The sequence below is a fragment of the Tursiops truncatus genome, chromosome 12, assembly GCF_011762595.2.
Source record: "Tursiops truncatus isolate mTurTru1 chromosome 12, mTurTru1.mat.Y, whole genome shotgun sequence".
Taxonomy (NCBI): Eukaryota; Metazoa; Chordata; class Mammalia; order Artiodactyla; family Delphinidae; genus Tursiops; species Tursiops truncatus.
Window position 1 is genome coordinate 14351156 of NC_047045.1, and position 19841 is coordinate 14370996.

At 35.8% G+C, this 19841-nt stretch overlaps 1 protein-coding gene across 3 annotated transcripts in view; it reads right to left on the reverse strand.

Annotated features, from left to right (window-relative positions):
* The window catches only part of PHIP (PHIP subunit of CUL4-Ring ligase complex), a 127099-nt gene that overhangs the window by 40650 nt on the left and 66608 nt on the right, over positions 1-19841 (reverse strand). For 2 of the 3 annotated variants that reach the window (XM_019929326.3, XM_019929325.3), the window contains exons 16-21: positions 18199-18327; positions 16364-16589; positions 12366-12503; positions 11279-11462; positions 7692-7809; positions 2096-2236 (exon numbers count right to left, since the gene is read on the reverse strand). In XM_019929326.3, the coding sequence (XP_019784885.1) occupies positions 2096-2236; positions 7692-7809; positions 11279-11462; positions 12366-12503; positions 16364-16589; positions 18199-18327 (936 nt within the window). The remainder of the gene's footprint in view (positions 1-2095; positions 2237-7691; positions 7810-11278; positions 11463-12365; positions 12504-16363; positions 16590-18198; positions 18328-19841) is intronic. The other variant, XM_019929328.3, reaches the window with a different exon arrangement.

Consider the following 19841-nt stretch of genomic DNA (forward strand, 5'->3'; position numbering starts at 1 on the left):
TTATAAAAATTGGTTTTTTTTGGGGGGGGGGGCACAAAATCTTGCTCCAATAAAAATACCAGCTCACATTAATTAAGCTTTTAGTATATGTCAGAAACTGTTCTAAGCACTTTGTATATATCATCCCATTTGATCTAGACAAACAGTGCTGGTGATAAGAATCAGTCATTTAAATAAAAGAAACTAAAGCTTAAACAGGCTAAGAAATTTACTCAAGGCAGAACAATTAATAAGCAGCAAAGCCTATTTTGAACTCATGTCATTTTACTTCAAAGGTTAGACCCCACTCTACACAAGAACGGTTCAGTGTTACTAACTGCTGGGCACATCCAGATCATTTTTCACAAGGATAATGAAATGTATTTTTTTACTAATTAAATGTTATATCTTGGGGAGAAATTTTTTCCTGTTTTGATGGCTTAAAAATGAAGAATGTATTACATAACTATTCCACAGGGCTTTGAAAACTAGGCAAATATGAAAAGATCAAAATCCAGAGTAAATTTTATTTAGCAAATTTAATCTTTGCTCAATATAACTGAAAAAAAAAAATCTAAACAAGTGATCTGATTATTCCCACTCTTAGTATATTACTTCTTTAAAGGGGGAGAACAGAAACATAATTCTACATTCCAAATACAAAATAAAAAGGTACTATATGGAAGTACAAATTATTTGAACCAAAAACCCAGGATTCTTTCTTTTTTTTTTTTTTTTGCAGTACGTGGGCCTCTCACTGTTGTGGCCTCTCCCGTTGCAGAGCACAGGCTCCGGACGCGCAGGCTCAGCGGCCATGGCTCATGGGCCTAGCCGCTCCGCGGCATGTGGGATCTTCCCGGACCGGGGCACGAACCCATGTCCCCTGCATCGGCAGGCGGACTCTCAACCACTGCGCCACCAAGGAAGCCCGGATTCTTTCATTTTTAACTAATATATTGTGCCAAAGGTGATATTCTTTTCTTATTATTCTCCTCTACAAATTTAAGGCATAAACAAATTAGTTTTGAAGACAAATCAAAGAATTAGTAGAATTTTCTTACGTAACAGACGTACCTGGAAATACATTTTGAGCTGAATTAATATTTTTAAAATTTTATAGAAACTTAATATTTAAAAGAGTAATATTATAAATCTTTCAAAAATAAATATTTTATAATGCAAATAGATAGCACACATATATTTTACATTCTGTGGCATATCTAAATTGTTATGTGTCAAGTTTATATAATGAGTATATTTTATCTTTTTTTGCCAGATTGAATATATCGTTTTGTTCTGGCCATACAAGGATCTGAAAACACTGGAGACTTACTTTTAAATTATGGTTAGAATACTCTCGATTTGTGCTAATATTGCCCTGTCCATAGAGAATATATGTGGAGAATCCCCACACGTGTCTAACACTGCAAAACGTAACATGACTTCAAAAATGTGTAGCTGTCAACATCTCAGATCATAGAGTCTCTGACTTAACTGTGAGTGAAGGGGTAATAGGGAGAGTGCGACAGGGGAAGGAAGACCATTGTAATTGCTAAATAAGACTGATCTGTGACTGCAAATGGATTCCCTTCGCTGAAAGAATATATAATTTAGTAGGGACAATGATATTTATGGAAATAATTATACATAAGGAATATTTTAAAAATTTACATTGAGAAAGCTATAAATTGGTACAGAGATTAAAAACTAACCAAAATTGTCAAATGTCTATTGATCAGTTATAGTTACAGACTAGAGCTTCATGGTACCATTTCAAAAACTTGGTTTTGGAGTGAAAGGAACGTGCGTTTAATCCCTGCTCTACCATTTAATAGTTAGGTAAATGTGTAATCTAAACATCTTTGAACTTCAGAGCCCTCAAAATGGGAATAATTAATTCACATGCATTTGTTTTGTGGACTTGAGGTTATGAATATCTGTGCCATGCCCAGAACACACACTACGGTCCTACAACTATCACTATCATTTTAAGACCTAGACAAACCATGTTTGAGCTACATCTCTAAATATAACAATGAATGCAAAGAATAAAAGTTACATTAAAAAAAACAAGTAAAAATGGAAACAGAAATCTATGAGTGTGCTGAGCTCTCACATCTGAAGAACTAGTGCCATTTTCTATCTCTTCTGAAGGTCTGGGAGTCTCTTCCAATGCAGATCTCGTACGATAATTGTGTTGGTTTGCTTGCTGCTTTTTGGATTCTCCAAGATCCAGGAAATGTTCATGAGTATGATTCTGGAAAAAAGTAAATTAAATTTATCTGGAGTATGCTTAAAGAACACCTTTTACTTTAAAAGTTGTATTTTTTTTTTTTTTTTTTTTTTTGCGGTACGCGGGCCTCTCACTGTTGTGGCCTCTCCCATTGCGGAGCACAGGCTCCGGACACGCAGGCTCAGCGGCCATGGCTCACGGGCCCAGCCGCTCCGCAGCATATGGGATCTTCCTGGACCGGGGCACGAACCTGCGTCCCCTGCATCAGCAGGCGGACTCTCAACCACTGCGCCACCAGGGAAGCCCTAAAAGTTGTATTTTTTAATGATAAAAAACCCATTCATATTTAAGATATCCCATAAGTAGACTAAACTATAGTACCAGCTCAAATATCTTAACATTAAGTTAAAACACAGGTTTATGATATGTTGAAATTCACTTGGTGATTGACAGGTTATAAAAACTTTTTTTTTCTGATGAGGATTCATAATAACAGACTAAGCCTAACACTGAACTCTCCTCTACCTACGCCAAACCTATAGAACAGATATAAGAAAGAGGACCACAGACTGGGAGGCATACATAATAAGGCAGAGGCAAACTAGAAAACAAAATGGTGATCACAAAGCTAACCAATCACTATGAGACTTGGACACCAGGTGACTAGCTCTCTTCTGCTGCAGGCAAATGGGAGAAAAAAGTCTTCTTCAGCAGATGAGAAAACAACTAAGACTGATCAAAATAACTGAAAGTCTAACATGGTTACATGATGGAAAAAACTAAACAAAAAGAAGAATTTACACCTGAAAAAAAAACCCCAACTTGTGAATATAAAAAAATAGAAGGAAAATACTAAAAATTACCTTTGAAAAAAGAGACTGACATCAGACTTATATATACAAGATATCATGCAATAAATCATACAATAAGAAAAAGGAACACTATCTTTGAAGTGTGGACAGAAAATAATTTTGAACCTATTAGTTATATCCTCAGTCCTTTGAACCTATAGTTATATCCTCACTTTTTTTTTTTTCTCTCTTCTCATTAACTTTGTTTTAATGGATCTCAAAATTCTGTGACAGATTTCTGGTCAAGTTGTTTCCATTAAAAAGTACTGATTTAAAAACTAGTAAGTTAAAACTGCCACATACAGAAAAACAAATGGTCCACAAAACATTCTCTGCTTCTTCAAGGTTTTATGATGCATTGTTATCAATCAGTCTTTTACTATTCAGCTTAAATGGCTGATCGAGACAAACAGTCCTGAGACAGTTCTTCCACCACTGGTTAAGACTGGGGTGCCCGGTACTGGCGATAATATTCATTTAGCCTTCTGAGCTTTCTGGGCAGACGTGGTGACCTTGCCAGCTCCAGCTGCCTTCTTGTCCACTGATCTGACGACACCGATAGCAACTGCCTGTCTCATGTCACGAACAGCAAAGCGACAGTCAGAGGAGCTCTCAACACACAAGGGGGCTTGCCAGGAACCAATCAACGGCAGGCAGCACCACCACCTTTCAAGAATTTGAGGCCATCTTCCAGAAGCCCCTTCCCAGAACAGTGACCAATCTTCTCCTTCAGGTCAGCAACCTTGCAAGCTGTGTGAGCTGAGCTGTGGTACAATCCAGAACGGGTGCACAGCCAGCACTGACTTAGCTTGGATGGCTCAGGATAATCGTTTGAGCTGTGAAGCTGGCTGCTTCCATCATTCATGGGTTATTTTTGCTGTCAAGAACCACAAAGCTATTATGGCTAGCAGCTCTGACAGACACGTTCTTGACACTGAGGTCTACATTGTCTCAGAAGAGCTTCACCCAAGGCTTCACGTGCACTTCAACAGACTGTTTTTTTTTTAAACTTCAGCTGTAATGACGACTGAAGCAAAGGTGATCACATGCCAGATTTGAGAACCCCAATCTGCAACTGGCCCACAGGGACAGTACCAATACTACCCGGAGGGGCAGGCACCAAGGGCTTGTCCATTAGACAAGTCGGTGGCAGGATGCCATTCAGAGTTTTAAAGCAGCATGGTTCCACTGGCAGTGCCATCCTTACGGGTGACTTTCCATCCCTTGAACCCCGCACGTTAGCACTTGGCTCCAGCACGTTGTCACCATTCCAGTAAGAAATCAGCAAAAACATGACTGTGTTGGGGTTGCAGACAATTTTCCTAATGTGGGTGTTGATTCTTTAATTTCCTCTTAACTCTTCTGGCTGTAGGGTGCTCAGTGGAATCCATTTTGTTAACAACAAACAAAAAGTGTAATATCAGTCAAATTAAAGTTCATGTGGTTCCCTTCTTCCCTCCAGAAACTTTCAGAATACTCTCTGTTTTAGATATCTTCAAATCTTCCTATAATGTGCTTAACTGAGGTTTTAATTCTTTAATTCTGTGTTCTTTTTTTCCTTATTCTAAGTTGGCACGCTACGCATTTGCTCAGCTAGAGATTAATTCTAGGAAATTCTGGATCATTTTTCCAACTCTTTTCTCCCTCTGTATATTTTTTCTTCTTTGAAGACTCTTACCAAATAAAGCTTTTTTTTTTTTTTACTATGTACTTCTAATCTCTCTGTGTATACAACATACACATTACATAAACATACACATATGTTTTTCACATTTCCCTCATTCTCTCCATCAATTTATCCCTTGTTGATGCATTCTGAAGAGTTCTTCAACTTGACATTCCAGCTTGTTAACTTATTTCTCAGTGTTTTGTATTCCTCTATTCAATCCATCCATTGAGTTCTCCATTTCAAAGACAAGATGTTTCATCCCAATTTCTCCAACAGAACCCTCTCCAAAACAGCTTGCTGCTACATCATGTTTCCAATATCCTCTCTTATCTCTCTCAGAATAATATGCTGTGTTGAATATCTGAGTATGTTTGGCTCTGGTTTCACAAGTGTATTGGGTGGCACTTGGGAAGGGAGGGAAAAAGAAAAAATCTAGGTATTGCCCTGTCTCCTAAAAAAGATTCTGTATGTGTATGGGGGGATGGGGCTGTGTACCTCAAGACCTATAATACTGCAAACCTGAGTTCAACCAGTCTCTGTCTCTCCATCACCTCCACTCTCCAGTTCCCTCCCCACAGTCCTGTCACTTCTTCCCTGCACTTTACCTCTACTCTTGCTGGGGCTGTTAACTTGTAAAAGCCAACTGAAATAAAAGACATTTTCACATACAAGGATACAAGATTTACTCCACACAGATTCTCTCTAAAAGAATTACTGAAGGGTTCTGTAATTTTGCAAAAATTTGGGAAAATATGTAAAAAAGGAAATAATATTCAACTATAATCTCATAAGCTTTGAGTAATTTATTGTTAAGAATGTAATGGATCTTGCTTCTTTCATTTAAATATTATTTATCTACACAAATCTATTTCATTAAAAATTGCTTTTTTTCCATTTTGTAAAGCTTTATCCACAATTTTGCATTTCATTAGAATAAATTCCAAGTCAAAGAACATGTTTTTAATGCCTTAATATATAATGTGTAAGAAAAAGCTGGTTGTCAACCAACATCTGTTCCCCGCTTCTTGCACAGAAAATGAAATTTTCATTGTCAGAATTTCATGTGACTAAATTCTGGTCAATGGGATATCTGGCACAATGTTGCAGAACAACTTCAAAAAACCTTCCTCAGGAGAGCATATGTATGTACCCTCCGCACCTTCCTCACTGATATGATCTTCCATCTTGCAGCCTTATATGAAAATGCTGACATCTTGAGGCATGAAGTCAAATTCAAACATAAGAAAATCAGAAATATTTAAAGAGCTTCAGTTCTCAACACAGAGGGCATCAAACCAGATCTTGACCACCTACCGAGGTTTTTAAATCTGAGAGAAATACATTTCCCTCAAGGGGAATAAATAAATATTTAAGAGAAATTAAGTAAATTTAAGGCACTGTAATTTGGGGACCAAACCTATTATCAAAAATCAACTTTATAATTGCTTTCTAACCAGTTTTTTTTGTATTAATTTATACAACCCCCCTGCACAGTTAGTACCCTCTACTATTAGAGGAAAAAAAATAATGCAACTCTGAGATGAAAGGTAGCATCTCATAACTTGTACATCTGTGATTATCAACAGGAGGTGCTTTCAAACCTTTCTCCAGTCTCATAAAATTTGAAAAGCAAATGTATTTTGTATGTTATAAACACTACTGTCCCACTTGCTTTTTTTCACTTAACAAATACATCATGAACATTTCTCCAAGGCAACGGAGTGAGCTCTAACTCATTTCTTTAAAAAGCTGTAGAGTATTCCATGGGTATATATATGTCATGACATCCTACCTTTCGTCCACCAATAAACACTGAAGTTATTCCAGTTTTTGCCACCAGAGACACTATAAATATCTGCATGCACACACACGTATATACATTCACATCAATTCTTTTCTTTCTAAAAAAACAGTCTTCGAAGTACCACTACTGGATTAAAAGATAAGCACATCCTTTTAATTTTTACAGATATTACCATATTCCATCCATAAAAGTGGCAGCCAATAGAAGCTCACAATCATTATATGAATTATGTCCCCACATCCTTGGATTCAGAGCAAAGGATACCAAAAAAAGGGTATGCTTTCCAGCCACCATGAAAAAAACCACCACCACCACCACCAACAAAAACCTAAAAATGAAAAGATTATTTCAGATTATACTAACGGAAACTGTAGCAGTGTAGGGTCCTACTGATGCCAAGGTATGATACCCTTAGTAAAGGAAAACATAAAATAATTGCAAAGGACTACTTGAGTCCTTTGAAGAGTCACAAAACAGAAAAGGTAGCTGTAATAAAGGAAACTACTTTAGAAGGTCTGAGGAACTCAAATAAGAGGAAGGAGCACAAAGCTGGGTCTAGAGACCCGTCAACCCTTGACACTCAAGAAGGTTAAGTACATATCTCTCCCAGATTAGGGCATAACCAGTTGAAATCCACTGGACTGAAAAGTTTTTCCAGAGTAGGATGACAGACAAACCAACAGGGCAAACTAGTAGGGACAATTTACCTATCTTAATGGAGAAAATGAGAACTATTATTTATAGCAGCACAGCTGTCTTAATTACCTGCAATAACAAATAGGTGCAAAACAGTAAAAAAAAAAAAAAAAAAAAAGTGTAGGACAAAAAAAAAACCAGAACACTGTTTTACAGTGTGCCACCAATGGCAGAACTAAAAAAAAGATCTTGCTTAGGCTTAAGGTGTAATTTATTAGATTTAACAGGCATATTACAATTGGCATTTGGGGAAAAGGTATGCTAGAAAGTAGGAAATGTAATATTAAAGATTTAAAGATAATCCAAAGATAATCGAGAATTAGCTATGTTAACTTTATTTCATTAGTTAAATATCCTGTCTATAATATTAACATGTTTAATTACAAACAGGCCTTTAATTACAAAATAGTCACTGTACTTATGAAGCAAATATTAAACATCAAAGTAATTACTATTTACCTTGGAGACAGTGGGCATTTTATTCTCTTTTGGAACTGTGAAGTGTTTTCTTTTCTCTTCTGATCTGTAAGTCTTTATTTCTTCTTCTCCCTTCGCAGTTCTCCATTCTTCTTGCCTACTGAACGAGAATTAAAAGCCACATATAATCTGTAATGTTTATAACTGATTTCTCCCCAAAGGGAATGTTAGGTATCAGTGAGGGGATGTTACTCCTGATGCCTTCTTTTCAGATGAGGCATGTGATAAAGATTTCTGAGTTTAATTTCATAGATTGTGAGCTCTGGACATTGAGCATTAAATGACTGGAATACTGGAAAGACAAACTCTGTCCACTTGAACTAGATACTACTGTTTCTACTATAGTCTTTGGCAAATAAAGTTTTAGGATCTGGGAACACGGTTACTCTTAAGGTAACTGCTCCAAGGATTAAAAACAGAATTTATTTATTCTTCAAAACTTATGTCAGTGTTGGGCTTATGCTGTGATAATCTTATGTGCAATACAGATAGCTGGAATTTAAAAAAAAAAAAAAATAAGGCACAACAGACCCTTGAGGTAGAACTAACATTAACTCCCGAAGCCCTGAAAGAACTACATTCTCTCCAGTGAAAGGCAGGTCAGGCTTCAGCCACTGAAAAAACTTCAACTCTATCCAGGTATCAAGCTGAATTTGAGCAACAGAAGTTTTGAGGAACATTAACTGTGAACTTTAACTTCATGGAACCTGGACTCACAAGGACAAGAGAATTCTTTAAAAATTTTAATTCCTTAAAACTTTAAGGTTTTTGCACTGGAAGGGTATTTAATCTCTGAACTTTAATTTTTCCCTGGAGATATCACAGTTGGAAGGGAGTTAATATTCGAACCTGGAAGAGCTCTATAATGTTGACATTTTATTACTTGGGTATACTTGGGTCATTTTATACTTAATTGCAGAATCTCTAATGAGGCTGGTCAAGATTCTGAATGGAAATGAGTGAACTTGAATCTTGTGAAAAGAATGCCCTTGGATTTAATTTTGTTTGTTAATTTGTTTTTTTTTTAATTAAACTTTTTTATTGAGATAACTGTAGGTTCACATACAGTTCTAAGAAATAATACAAAGAGGTTCCTTGTATCCTTTACCTAGCTTTCCCCAATGGTAATATCTTGCAAAACTATAGTACAACATCATAACCTGGATCTGGATATTGATACTACCCACTGATATTCAGAGCTCCCCAGTTTTACTTCCACTCATGTGTGTGTGTTTGTATTTAGTTCTGTCCGAGTTTATCACATGTGTACGTTTGTGTATCCATTGGCCCAGTGATACAGAAAGAACATATCCATTACCACAAAGGTCCCTTGCGGTGCCCTTTTAATGATCATAGCCACCTTCTTCTTCTCCTCAGCCCTTCCTCTTCACAATGTCTAGCAACCACTAATCTGTTCTCCATCTCTATACTTTTGTCATTTCAAGAGTAGTCCACAAATGGATTAATACATAACCTTTGAGACTGGTTGCTCACCGTAATTCCCTGAAGATTCAATCAAGTTGTGTATCAACAGGTTGTTCCTGTTTAATGCAGTCTTATTCTATGGTGTGGATATACCATAGTTTGTTTAATCATACACCCACTGAAGGACATCTGGGTTGTTTCTAGGTTTTGGCTATTACGAATAAAGCTGCTACACATTTGTGTACAGGTTTTTGTGTGAAAATAAGTTTAATTTCTTTGGGATAAATCCCCAAACAGTGCAATCAATGGATCATATGATAGTCCTATGTTTAGGTTTTTAAAAAAATGCCAAACTGTTTTCCGGAGTGGCTGCACCATTTTACATTCCCACCAGCAATGCATGAGGGATCCAGTTTCTCCACACCCTTCCCAGCATTTGGTGCTGTCATTGTATTTCAGCCATTCTGATAGGTACATAGATTATTTCACTGAAGTTTTAATTTGCGTTTCACTAATGGCTAATGATGTTGAGTATCTTTTCATGTGCTTATTTGCCATCTGTATATACTCTTTGATGAAATGTCTGTTCATAGCTTTTGCCCAATTTTCTAATTGGATTGCTTTGTTTTCTGCTGACTTTTGAGAGTTCTTTATATATAATAGATATTAATCCTTTGTTGGCTATGGGATTGGATTTAATTTTAATGCAAAGCTCCAGGAAGGCCGAATACCCTTTGAAGTAATGGCCACAGCCTCGCTGGACCATACGCTCAATGGTCAAGCTCAAAGAAAGAGAGATAAAAAGGTGACAAATATCTGGAGAGAAACAAATCTTCCCCACTGTTCCATGTGCAGGGACCTCCACCACCAACGAGCAACCCACTCCTGGACACTTTTCACCTCCTTACTCATTCTTGACTAGGGGAGGAGGAGTGAACTAATTAATTAGGATGCTCTAGAAGGAAAATCCAGCTTAGCATGGCCCAGTTCTATGCCCTGTTTGCCATGTATACATTCTTCTCTGCACTTCAAAGAAGCAAACCAGCTGCCTCACATGGGGAGAAATACCGTGGCCCAGTGGTACCTTTCGTTGGGGTTCAGTATTAGGAAGCACACGTTCATGCAGATAAAAGTCACGTTCTTCACAGCCGTATGAATAATAAAATATGCTCATTTCCTGTCTTACTCTTTTGTGTTATTTTTTACTCCTTTAGAACTATTTTTAAAATGATGGGTATTATTTATTGCACCCTCTTCAAACCTTAACATTAGAATTAAAAAGTAGACAGGAACACAGCTAAAGAACATCTGGATATATTTGTCATCAGATAAAGTTATGGTTCAAATTCAAGCTTTAGGTGTATAATCCTAAAACCTAACACAAATTTGAGTGTTGTCCAATCAAAAAAGCATAATAAACATTCAGATTACAAATATTTCTAATCATATAATTACTCTTATCTTTTAAGAACTAGGAAATCCTAAAATCAAATTTGATCTTCCTATGTTTTTTGTTATAGTACAGTATTATAATTATATAGTCAGTATTAGTTGGGGCTCATATGGACCTCATCCATGAGTATTTCATTAATAAAGAATCAAAAGGAATTGGATATAAACGTCCCTCATAGCAATGACCTTTAGAATAGGATTACATAAAATCAATACTTTTTAATTTACATATGTATACTTTTAAGTATAAAAAAGATTTAAAATTCTTATATAATCTATTACCAATAAATAATGTATTTTCACTATGCCTCTGAATGATGCAGTATGAATGATTCGTAAAATCCACAGAAAAATAAATTATAACAAACCATGAATGTGTTTTAAGATACAGTTAAACAAGACAAACTAAGATTTAAATATGCTACTCAGTAAAATCTCATATTTGTTCAAGCCAAATTTATAATTCCCCCCCCATTCACCTTAACACTCCCCCCATATCATTTACATGAATCATCCTAGAAAGGGACATATACTGAAATTTAACTTTTCTCCAGAGTCATGAATAGTTTAAAACATTAGCTCTGCAGATAAATTTAAAACAAATTAGAGCTAAAAAGGTACTCTGAAGACTGTAATTCAAAATGAATACAAACAACTGTGGTACATAAAAATTCATAATTCCCCTTCCTTACCTGGCTACACCAGCTGATAGCTCAGGTACTACCACCCTTCGACTCCAAGCTACAAGATCCCGCTCTGTGGCTATTTCACTTCTTGGTGCATTACTATGCATTTGCCGTACACCTTCGATTTGACCACTACGCCTTAGTCCTACATTAGGTGGTGAATGAACCTCTGAGGTAGAACTTGTAGAGCCTAAGTGAAAAAATTAATACAGTAAGTTCTATTTAGACACACTTCTCCATTAGCTTCTAACAGGAAACACACACACACACACACACACACACACACACACACACACACACACACCCGGGGGGGGGGAATCCATACTGTCTTCCACATGAAACTTCATAGTGCTGTGGCAAATAATCAGTAAGTAAGTAAGTAAGTTCTATTTAGAGACACTTCTCCATTAGTTTCTAACAGGAAACACACACACACACACACACACACACCAGGGGGAAAAAAATCCATACTGTCTTCCACATGAAACTTCATAGTGCTGTGGCAGATAATCACATCACCAAATTAGGAGCTAAACCACAAGCAAAAGCTTAATGAAAACAGAACATGGCTATTCAGTTGACTAGATAAGTTAATGAATCATGACTATGGACTGTTAAGCTCCAAAGATGTAAAACCTAATATTACTTAAAAAAAATTGCCCACTGTGTATTTTTGGGAAAACTATATAAGAAGCAAAAACAGACACAAACCCAAGGACATTTATGGTTCATAAATTTTCTCTAAAGTTTAATAATACACAACATTAAGGATGGTGAGATGTTCGAGAATGTGGCTTTGAATGTATTCCATAAATTATTGAAAAAATTTATTTTTAACATTTTTCTAAATTATTCATGTTTATTATAGGAGATTTGGAAGAATATATACATTAATAAACTCATTGTCCATAGTGTGAAACCTTATATTAAGAATATTTTTTTAGGTCATTAAATATTCTTCAAAACCATGATCATTTTGGCAGCCTAATATTTCACATAATGGATTTACCATATTTGTTTAATTGCTTCTCTACTGCTGTAGGTTTAGACTGCTTCAATTTTTTAAATATTTCACTTAAGAATCACTGCTTACCTCTACTTAAACGGCTGGTATTACTGATACCTGCTTCACCAGAACGTCTCAGGTCTTGCTCCTGTTGTAGTCTTTGAATCATACTGTCCAGTGGGCTGATCTCCTGGTTTGCTTGCTGACTTAAAACTTGGTTCAGTCCTATGTAAACCACAAAAATGCTAAGGATATTTCAAACCATGTTACTTACCAACCTCACTTTGAGTCCACAATTAAACATTAATTTTGCTTGAGTAAAAGACCTAAAATGAGCAACTGTGAATGACGGGAAAGAGAGAGAGAAAAAAAAAGGAAACATGCCCCCTTCAATCTTCATTAAAAATAACGATAATGATGATGACATAACTTTTACTTAGTGTTTACCATGATTCAGGTACTCATATAATCATTATAACACCACAATCCCATGGGTATTATTAATTCTATTTTATAGATAAGAAAATCAAAACAACTATTCAAAGTCATATATCTAGTAAGTGGCAAAAGAAGGATTTCATCTTAGATCTTCTTTTAAAAAAGGCAAATCTGATTACCCACTTTCTCAAAAAGCTTTACTGCTTTATTCAACAAATTCTTGAGTGCCCATTATGTATTAGGAACTACACCAAGAAACTGAGGATCCAGTGGTGAACAAGATACATCACGGTCCCTGACCATCAGGGAGCTAACATTCTAATGGGGAAACTGAATGATAAACCCATACACAAATGAAGATTGGGAAAAAATGTTGTCAACATAAAGAAGGTGATGAGATAGAGAAAATGGGGAAGGAGAGAAATGGGAACTACCTATGGTGAGTCAGAAAAGTCAAAAGAGCCCACTTTGAAAAGCATTTGAGTGAGACTTGAAGAAAAAAAAGAATTAGTCACCCATGTGAAGAGCTAGAAATACACTCTGGACAGAAGGTAACAGCTAATACAAAAGCTCTGAAGTAGGGAGGAACTTGGTGTATTTTAACCCATCCTGCTTTTCCAACATCAATTCTCACCCACACCAGTGATATGAGACTACCTGACTCTTTTACTCTCGTAATAGGATATACACCTTTATGCTTTGGAGCTTCTGACCACTTCAAGTACAAATGTGATAAATGCTAACATCCTTCAAGCACCAAGAGAAATGGCATCTCCATATTTCCTATGTGAAATCTTTCCAGACTACCCCTGAAACACCTAATACAATGCTATGTAATAGCAAATGCTATGTAAATAGTTCCCTGCAAGTAGCAAATTCAAGTTTAGCTTTTTGGAACTTTCTGGGGTTTTCTTCCCGAATATCTTCTATACGGGGTTGGTTGACTCCACAGATGTTGAATCCAGGAATACGGAGGACTGACTGTGTACATACCTTAGTACTCAGCCCAATATAGAAAGGAAGCCCACTACTTATTAGTTCTTCAAAAGCATGAATTTTCTTATCCATCTTAATATTCTAATCCTAAATCTAGAACAATGCTAGGCATATAAAGATGCTCAATCCTGCTGAACAAATAAGAAAATGTTATGTTACGAGATATATGAAAGGCATTGCCACAAGAGGAGAGAAAACAGCAATTAATATCGGGTGTGTGGGAATGTAAGCAAGGACTTGATGCGATCAGACTTTTAGAGTGGGTTAGTAAGATACAAAGTATATTCTGAAATGAAGTAGTAGTAGTATGAAGGTATAAGAAAAGAGGAAATTACATGTATTAAGCACATAAGGTTATTTCATTTTATAAGAGAAAACTAAAATTCAATGAGATAAAATAACTTGACCAAGGTCACAAAGCTACAAAGTGGTAAAAGTGAACAGAGGTAAAAATTAAAATGCCTATGGACGCCTCTTTCCTGGTATACTGGTGAGAAAACATCTCATGTTTGAATCTGACACAGCTCAAGTTTACAACTGAGAAAACATTTAAAGTGTATTGTTCAGTGTAGATATAACAAAACTGCACTCAAACCAACTTATTACAATATCCAACATGTATGTTTACCTAACTCTATTTCCCCAAATAAATTTTACTACAGATCCAGATTTGAAAATAGAAACATAATTAGAAATGATGCTAAAATTTTTTCAAAAAGTATTTTTCTTTTGTTCTATTTTTGTACCTGGCAAGTCTAAAATAACGAAGGAAATGATATTTACCCTGAATTCTGTGAGCTACTAGAACACTTAAAAATTCTGTGACTCACTGTGAAGCCATAATTATTGCTCTGGGTTCTCTTGTAGCCCAATACTATAACTGGTGTCTATTTCATTTTCAAGATCAAGTCCACTTGTTACTCTAAGGGCAGCTTGGCATGGAAGAAAGAACAATGGACTGGGAGTCAGAGCTGGATGTGAGTCCCTACGATTCCGTGTACTTTAACTTGAACAAGACATAATGTTGTTAAATTTTCATTTTCTCAATTTTTAGAATTGGGACACCACAGATAAAAGGATTAAATGAGTGTTATTTATGAAAGCCCTTTAAAAACTGTTAAATGAAGGGAAGAATAATCACGATAATTAAATAGCACTGATATTTTAATAAATGAGTCCTTTTCTTATTTCCCTGTGCCTGAAATCCCAGCCTAGGTACCTGACTAGACCTGGGAAAGATCTGATTCTTGCCAGTTCCCCACTAAGGGAATGAAGACATTTATCTTAATTTCAGTCCTATGACCAAGACTTCTCTAACAATTGTGAATTCTCTAATCTGAATGCCTGCCTAGATTTCTCAAATCCTGCCTTTTCTTGGATTGAGTTCATGCTGTGTCCACGTACTGAAACATTTTAGTTTCACATACTCTAGATTCTTTATTATAATTTCACATGCCCAACCCTTTAAGAAAATAAGAGATGATTGATTTTTCTGTGCTGCTTACAGATTCTAAATTCATTATTTAAAAGTTAACTCATTATATATTACATCCCATAATGTCCTTCATATCTACTTAGAAGTTTTGTCCATTTATGCTAGTTGAGAACCTAAACTGTTTTCATAAACATTTTTCTAGTCTAAAATATAACAAAGATTCATAATTGCAAAACTGGTTTAACTTTCTTTACAGTCCTTCCATTTATTTTCACTTAATAAATTAGTGCTGTTCTTCTTGCCAAAAGCAGGGAAGAAGCCTGTAGACCTTGTCTCCATTTCAACTCCCATTCGATTCTTCAACTAATTCAACTTTCACCCTCCATTACTTCACCCTCCAAAACAGCAACACTTTTCATTCCTATCTTAAATTTCTTCAACTTTTAAAAGTTGATCACTTCTTAAAACAATCGTTAACGTGAACAGGCTATCTAGTCTTTTATTTATTTTTAATATTTATTTATTTATTTGGCTGTGCCAGGTCTTAGTTGCGGCATGCAGGATGGGATCTTCGTTTGTCGCATGCAGGAGCTTTCAGTTGCCACATGCGAACTCTTAGTTGTGGCATGTGGGATCTAATTCCCTGACCAGGGATTGAACCCAGGCCCCCTGCATTGGGAACGCAGAGTCTTAGCCACTGGACCACCAGGGAAGTCCCCTAGGCTATCTAGTCTTATTCTCTCTCTCACATCATACTATTATTTGCTTTAATAATTATTCATAATTTTTAACTATGTATTTGTTTATAACTGTTTACTAATCTAACTCACTCCACAAGAGCAAGGATTGCATTTGTTTAGTTCACTGCTGAATACCACAGCTTAGCAAGTGTCAGTGACAGAGGAGATTCACAATGTATGTTACTGAATGAATAAATAAATGAACTGACTCATCTCATACCAAATATAGACTTACCCTATTAGTCCTCAGAAGGTTATAAATAGATATAGACCAAAATTATTGCTTTAAACCTCCAATGCTTCTTAACTGTCTTGCAATACTTAAGCATTATTCAAAGAACTTTAAAGAATTATAAAAATCATTTTACTTCTCATCTGTTCAAAACAATTAAAAACAAAGTTCTACCCAATTATCAATTTTATAAGATTTCAATAGGAAAAGGAAAATTTAGCATGGAATTAAAATGAGCATTTACCTGAGGAAGTTACCCCCATCTGAGGGATGAGTTGCTCCTCCCTGCAATTTTCACGACCAGGAACTAATCTCTGATATCTTGATGGATGAGGGTTACCATCGACATCAACCAAAAAAGGCGGCGGCATCAGATGAGGTGCTTGCTGTGTCTGTTCATCTAATACAAAATTGTTGGCATCACGGATAAGGGGCCGATAATCACTGTGAAAGAACATTTGATCTGCTATCTATAAAAAGAAAGGCCCATAGAAGAATGGACAAAGAAAAATTTATCATTATAGATTTCTAATGGAAGGCAAACATTTTAATATAAATCATGGTATTAAACAATAATATAAAAGAATATTATTTTCTTGAATTAACTGTAAATAAATCTTTGTATGTTCTATATTAAATTTTACGATTAGAAAAGTAGCTGCTTTGACTTGAGGATACAGGGTGGGGGAAGGGTAAACTGGGACAAAGTGAGAGAGTGGCATGGACATACATACACTACCAAATGTAAAATAGCTAGTGGGAAGCAGCCGCATAGCACAGGGAGATCACATAGAGGGGTGGGGTAGGGCGGGTGGGAGGGAGGGAGATGCAAGAGGGAAGAGATATGGGGATATATGTATATGTATAACTGATTCACTTCGTTATAAAGCAGAAACTAACACACCATTGTAAAGCAATTATACTCCAATAAAGATGTTAAAAAAAAAAAAGTAGCTGCTTTAAAGTTTCCCTGGAATAGAAAGAGACTGTATTCATAAAAAAAAATTAAAAATAAGTTACATAATTTCAAATTAAATGGTAAAATTAAATCTAGGCATAAATCTTTCAGCAGTACTTTTACTTTCCCAGGGCTATCATGCTTTATCTTATCTTTAAAATTATTAAATATGGTAATTATTTGTTTTAGCACTTTGCAACGAGAAATCAATTTATTCTCTGAATTAAACTCTTTAATGAAACCACTCATACAATTTAAGAAAATCCGTAAGTATACAGTAAGCATGGTTTATATAATAATAATATAAAAAATTAACGACATGATTTTCTAGGAGAATAAGCATTTTCTCTAAAATTTCTGAATATAAAAATGATTAACATGAACTCATACCTGACACATCTGTAACTTTAAATTTTATCATTTACTTTGGAATTTCTTAAACCTGAACGCTTCAGTTTTTACTATGATAACCTTTTAAACAACTCTACCACAGATAAACAATTTAAATCTTTTAGTCACTAATCTCAGATAGGGCCTTTAATATTTAAAAATATTAACTACCATCACAGTAGGTCATACATTTTTTACTTTTTTTTTTTTTTTTTTTCTTTTGCTGCAGTACACGGGCCTCTCACTGCTGTGGCCTCTCCCGTTGCAGAGCACAGGTTCCGGACGCGCAGGCTCAGCGGCCATGGCTCATGGGCCAAGCCGCTCCACGGCATGTGGGATCTTCCCGGACCGGGGCACGAACCCATGTCCCCTGTATCGGCAGGAGGACTCTCAACCACTGCGCCACCAGGGAAGCCCAGGCCATACATTTTTTTGAGAACCACATAAAAGCCACAGAATTGTACCGCAGACAAATGCATATTCTCCATATAAGTAAAACATTTTACAGAATTTCAACAAATCCCTCTATGGACATCTCCAACACCCATCTTATATACCCCAACCTAAGAACTGCAATCTAGACCTTTCTAGCAGGCTAAGTAAAACGTTATTTCTTCTGAAATATAAAATTATCACTTCCCTCCCCAAAATACAACCCCTAAACATCTATGGATTTAAAAACAAACAAACAAACAACTATAAGGAGTAGATATACAGTCATAGTACTCTACCTTGTCATATTTGCTACTGGAGCCAAAGCCAAAAATTAAAAGATGTCCATGAGAGTCTGTGCATGCAAAATGCTGCCCATCAGGAGAGCATTTGCAGTCAAATACTGCACCATGTCCTTGGCCTTCAATCTGAAATGTATTTAACCAACAATCAGAAAACTGCCATTAAAATATAAAGAACTGGCTGGTCACTATTGTTACTAAAATTCTATGATAAAAGATATGTAAGTATATATCCTAATGAAGTGAAGATATAACAAACACAGTATAGTAACAAAATTTGTGAATATTCATGAAAAGTGCCAGATTAAAAGCCTTGAAAAACAACGTATTATCTTTATCCATAGACCAGACACAAGTCAGGAAATAAAACACCACCATTCTCCCCCACCCATAGTTCTGCTTCATGTCTGTAACCCGGATTTAAAATGAAATTGCACCTTACAGTCCATCTCATCTGCATTTAATCAAGCCCTTTCAGCAAAGGCTGACAATGTGGAGTAACTGTAGCAATTTTTTGGTAACTCTTGAAGTAATAGCCAGAGATCACTGCTCACAAGACACTAAATTTTTCTTCTTGGTAATAAATTCCCTTGATGGTCTGACTCATTTTTTAAATGGTGAATTTCAAAGGTTAAAGAAAAGGTTTTTTTTACCTGATAATTGTTTTCTGTTTTCCAGTTCCATTAATCCAGAACGAATGGGTTTCTCCCTGCAACCTGTCAATCAAACAGAGGTGGCCAATCACCACTCTGAATTTTTTTGCTCTCAGTGCTTCTTCAGACTATGTTCCAGTTGAAAACTTCTTTAGCAGTGTTCTGAAAGAGGTAAAAATTCTACCCTATCTAAAGCACAACTAGGGACTGAATTTCAGAAAACAACTAAAATAGGGAGTTGACTCCCTAACAAATAACAACTAAGGATGATTTTCAACAAATGTGACTGGATTTCTGGATTAGCAGAATCGGAACACACACACATTATCAGGTAAGAAATACCTCCTCTCTGTTCCGGTATCCACTGATCTAGAACAAATTGGTTTTATTAGTAATATCCCAATATCCCAGTAAATGCTTGGAAAAGAGAGAAGTGGTAATTTTCTTTCTTTAGTGTTAAAAATATGGCACAGGGATGAATGTACAGTTCACCAAGTACAGAAGTGAAATTAAAATTTTGAAGAATAGTTGATTTTTCAAGGAAGGTTTGCATTTTGGTCAAAAGAGAAAATATTGTTCTAAAAGAAAGGGCTCTGCCTAAGAAGTTTATATAGTACCACAAATGGGATTACCTCAAAAAGAAAACTAATTTTTCCTTTGGCTTGTTGAAAAGAAGGAATGAGCACACAGGTGTTTATTAATGCTGTTTTGAACGGTGATAATAATGGAAAATAAGAATAAATTTCCTTAAAATTTAATCACATGAAAGAAAACTGGTGAAGTAATCTAACGTCTAATACACTAAAAGACATAACATAAAAGCAAGAAAATGAGTAAGTGAAACAGGATCATTTCTGGTTGTGAAGAAAGTTGGAGGATAAGATAACAGAGAAAGGGAACTGATTCGAAGTCTACTTTAAAACTGTTCAAAAATAAGAAAGAACTACTTCTCTAGATTAACCTAAGGGCATTACTAGCTATATAGCT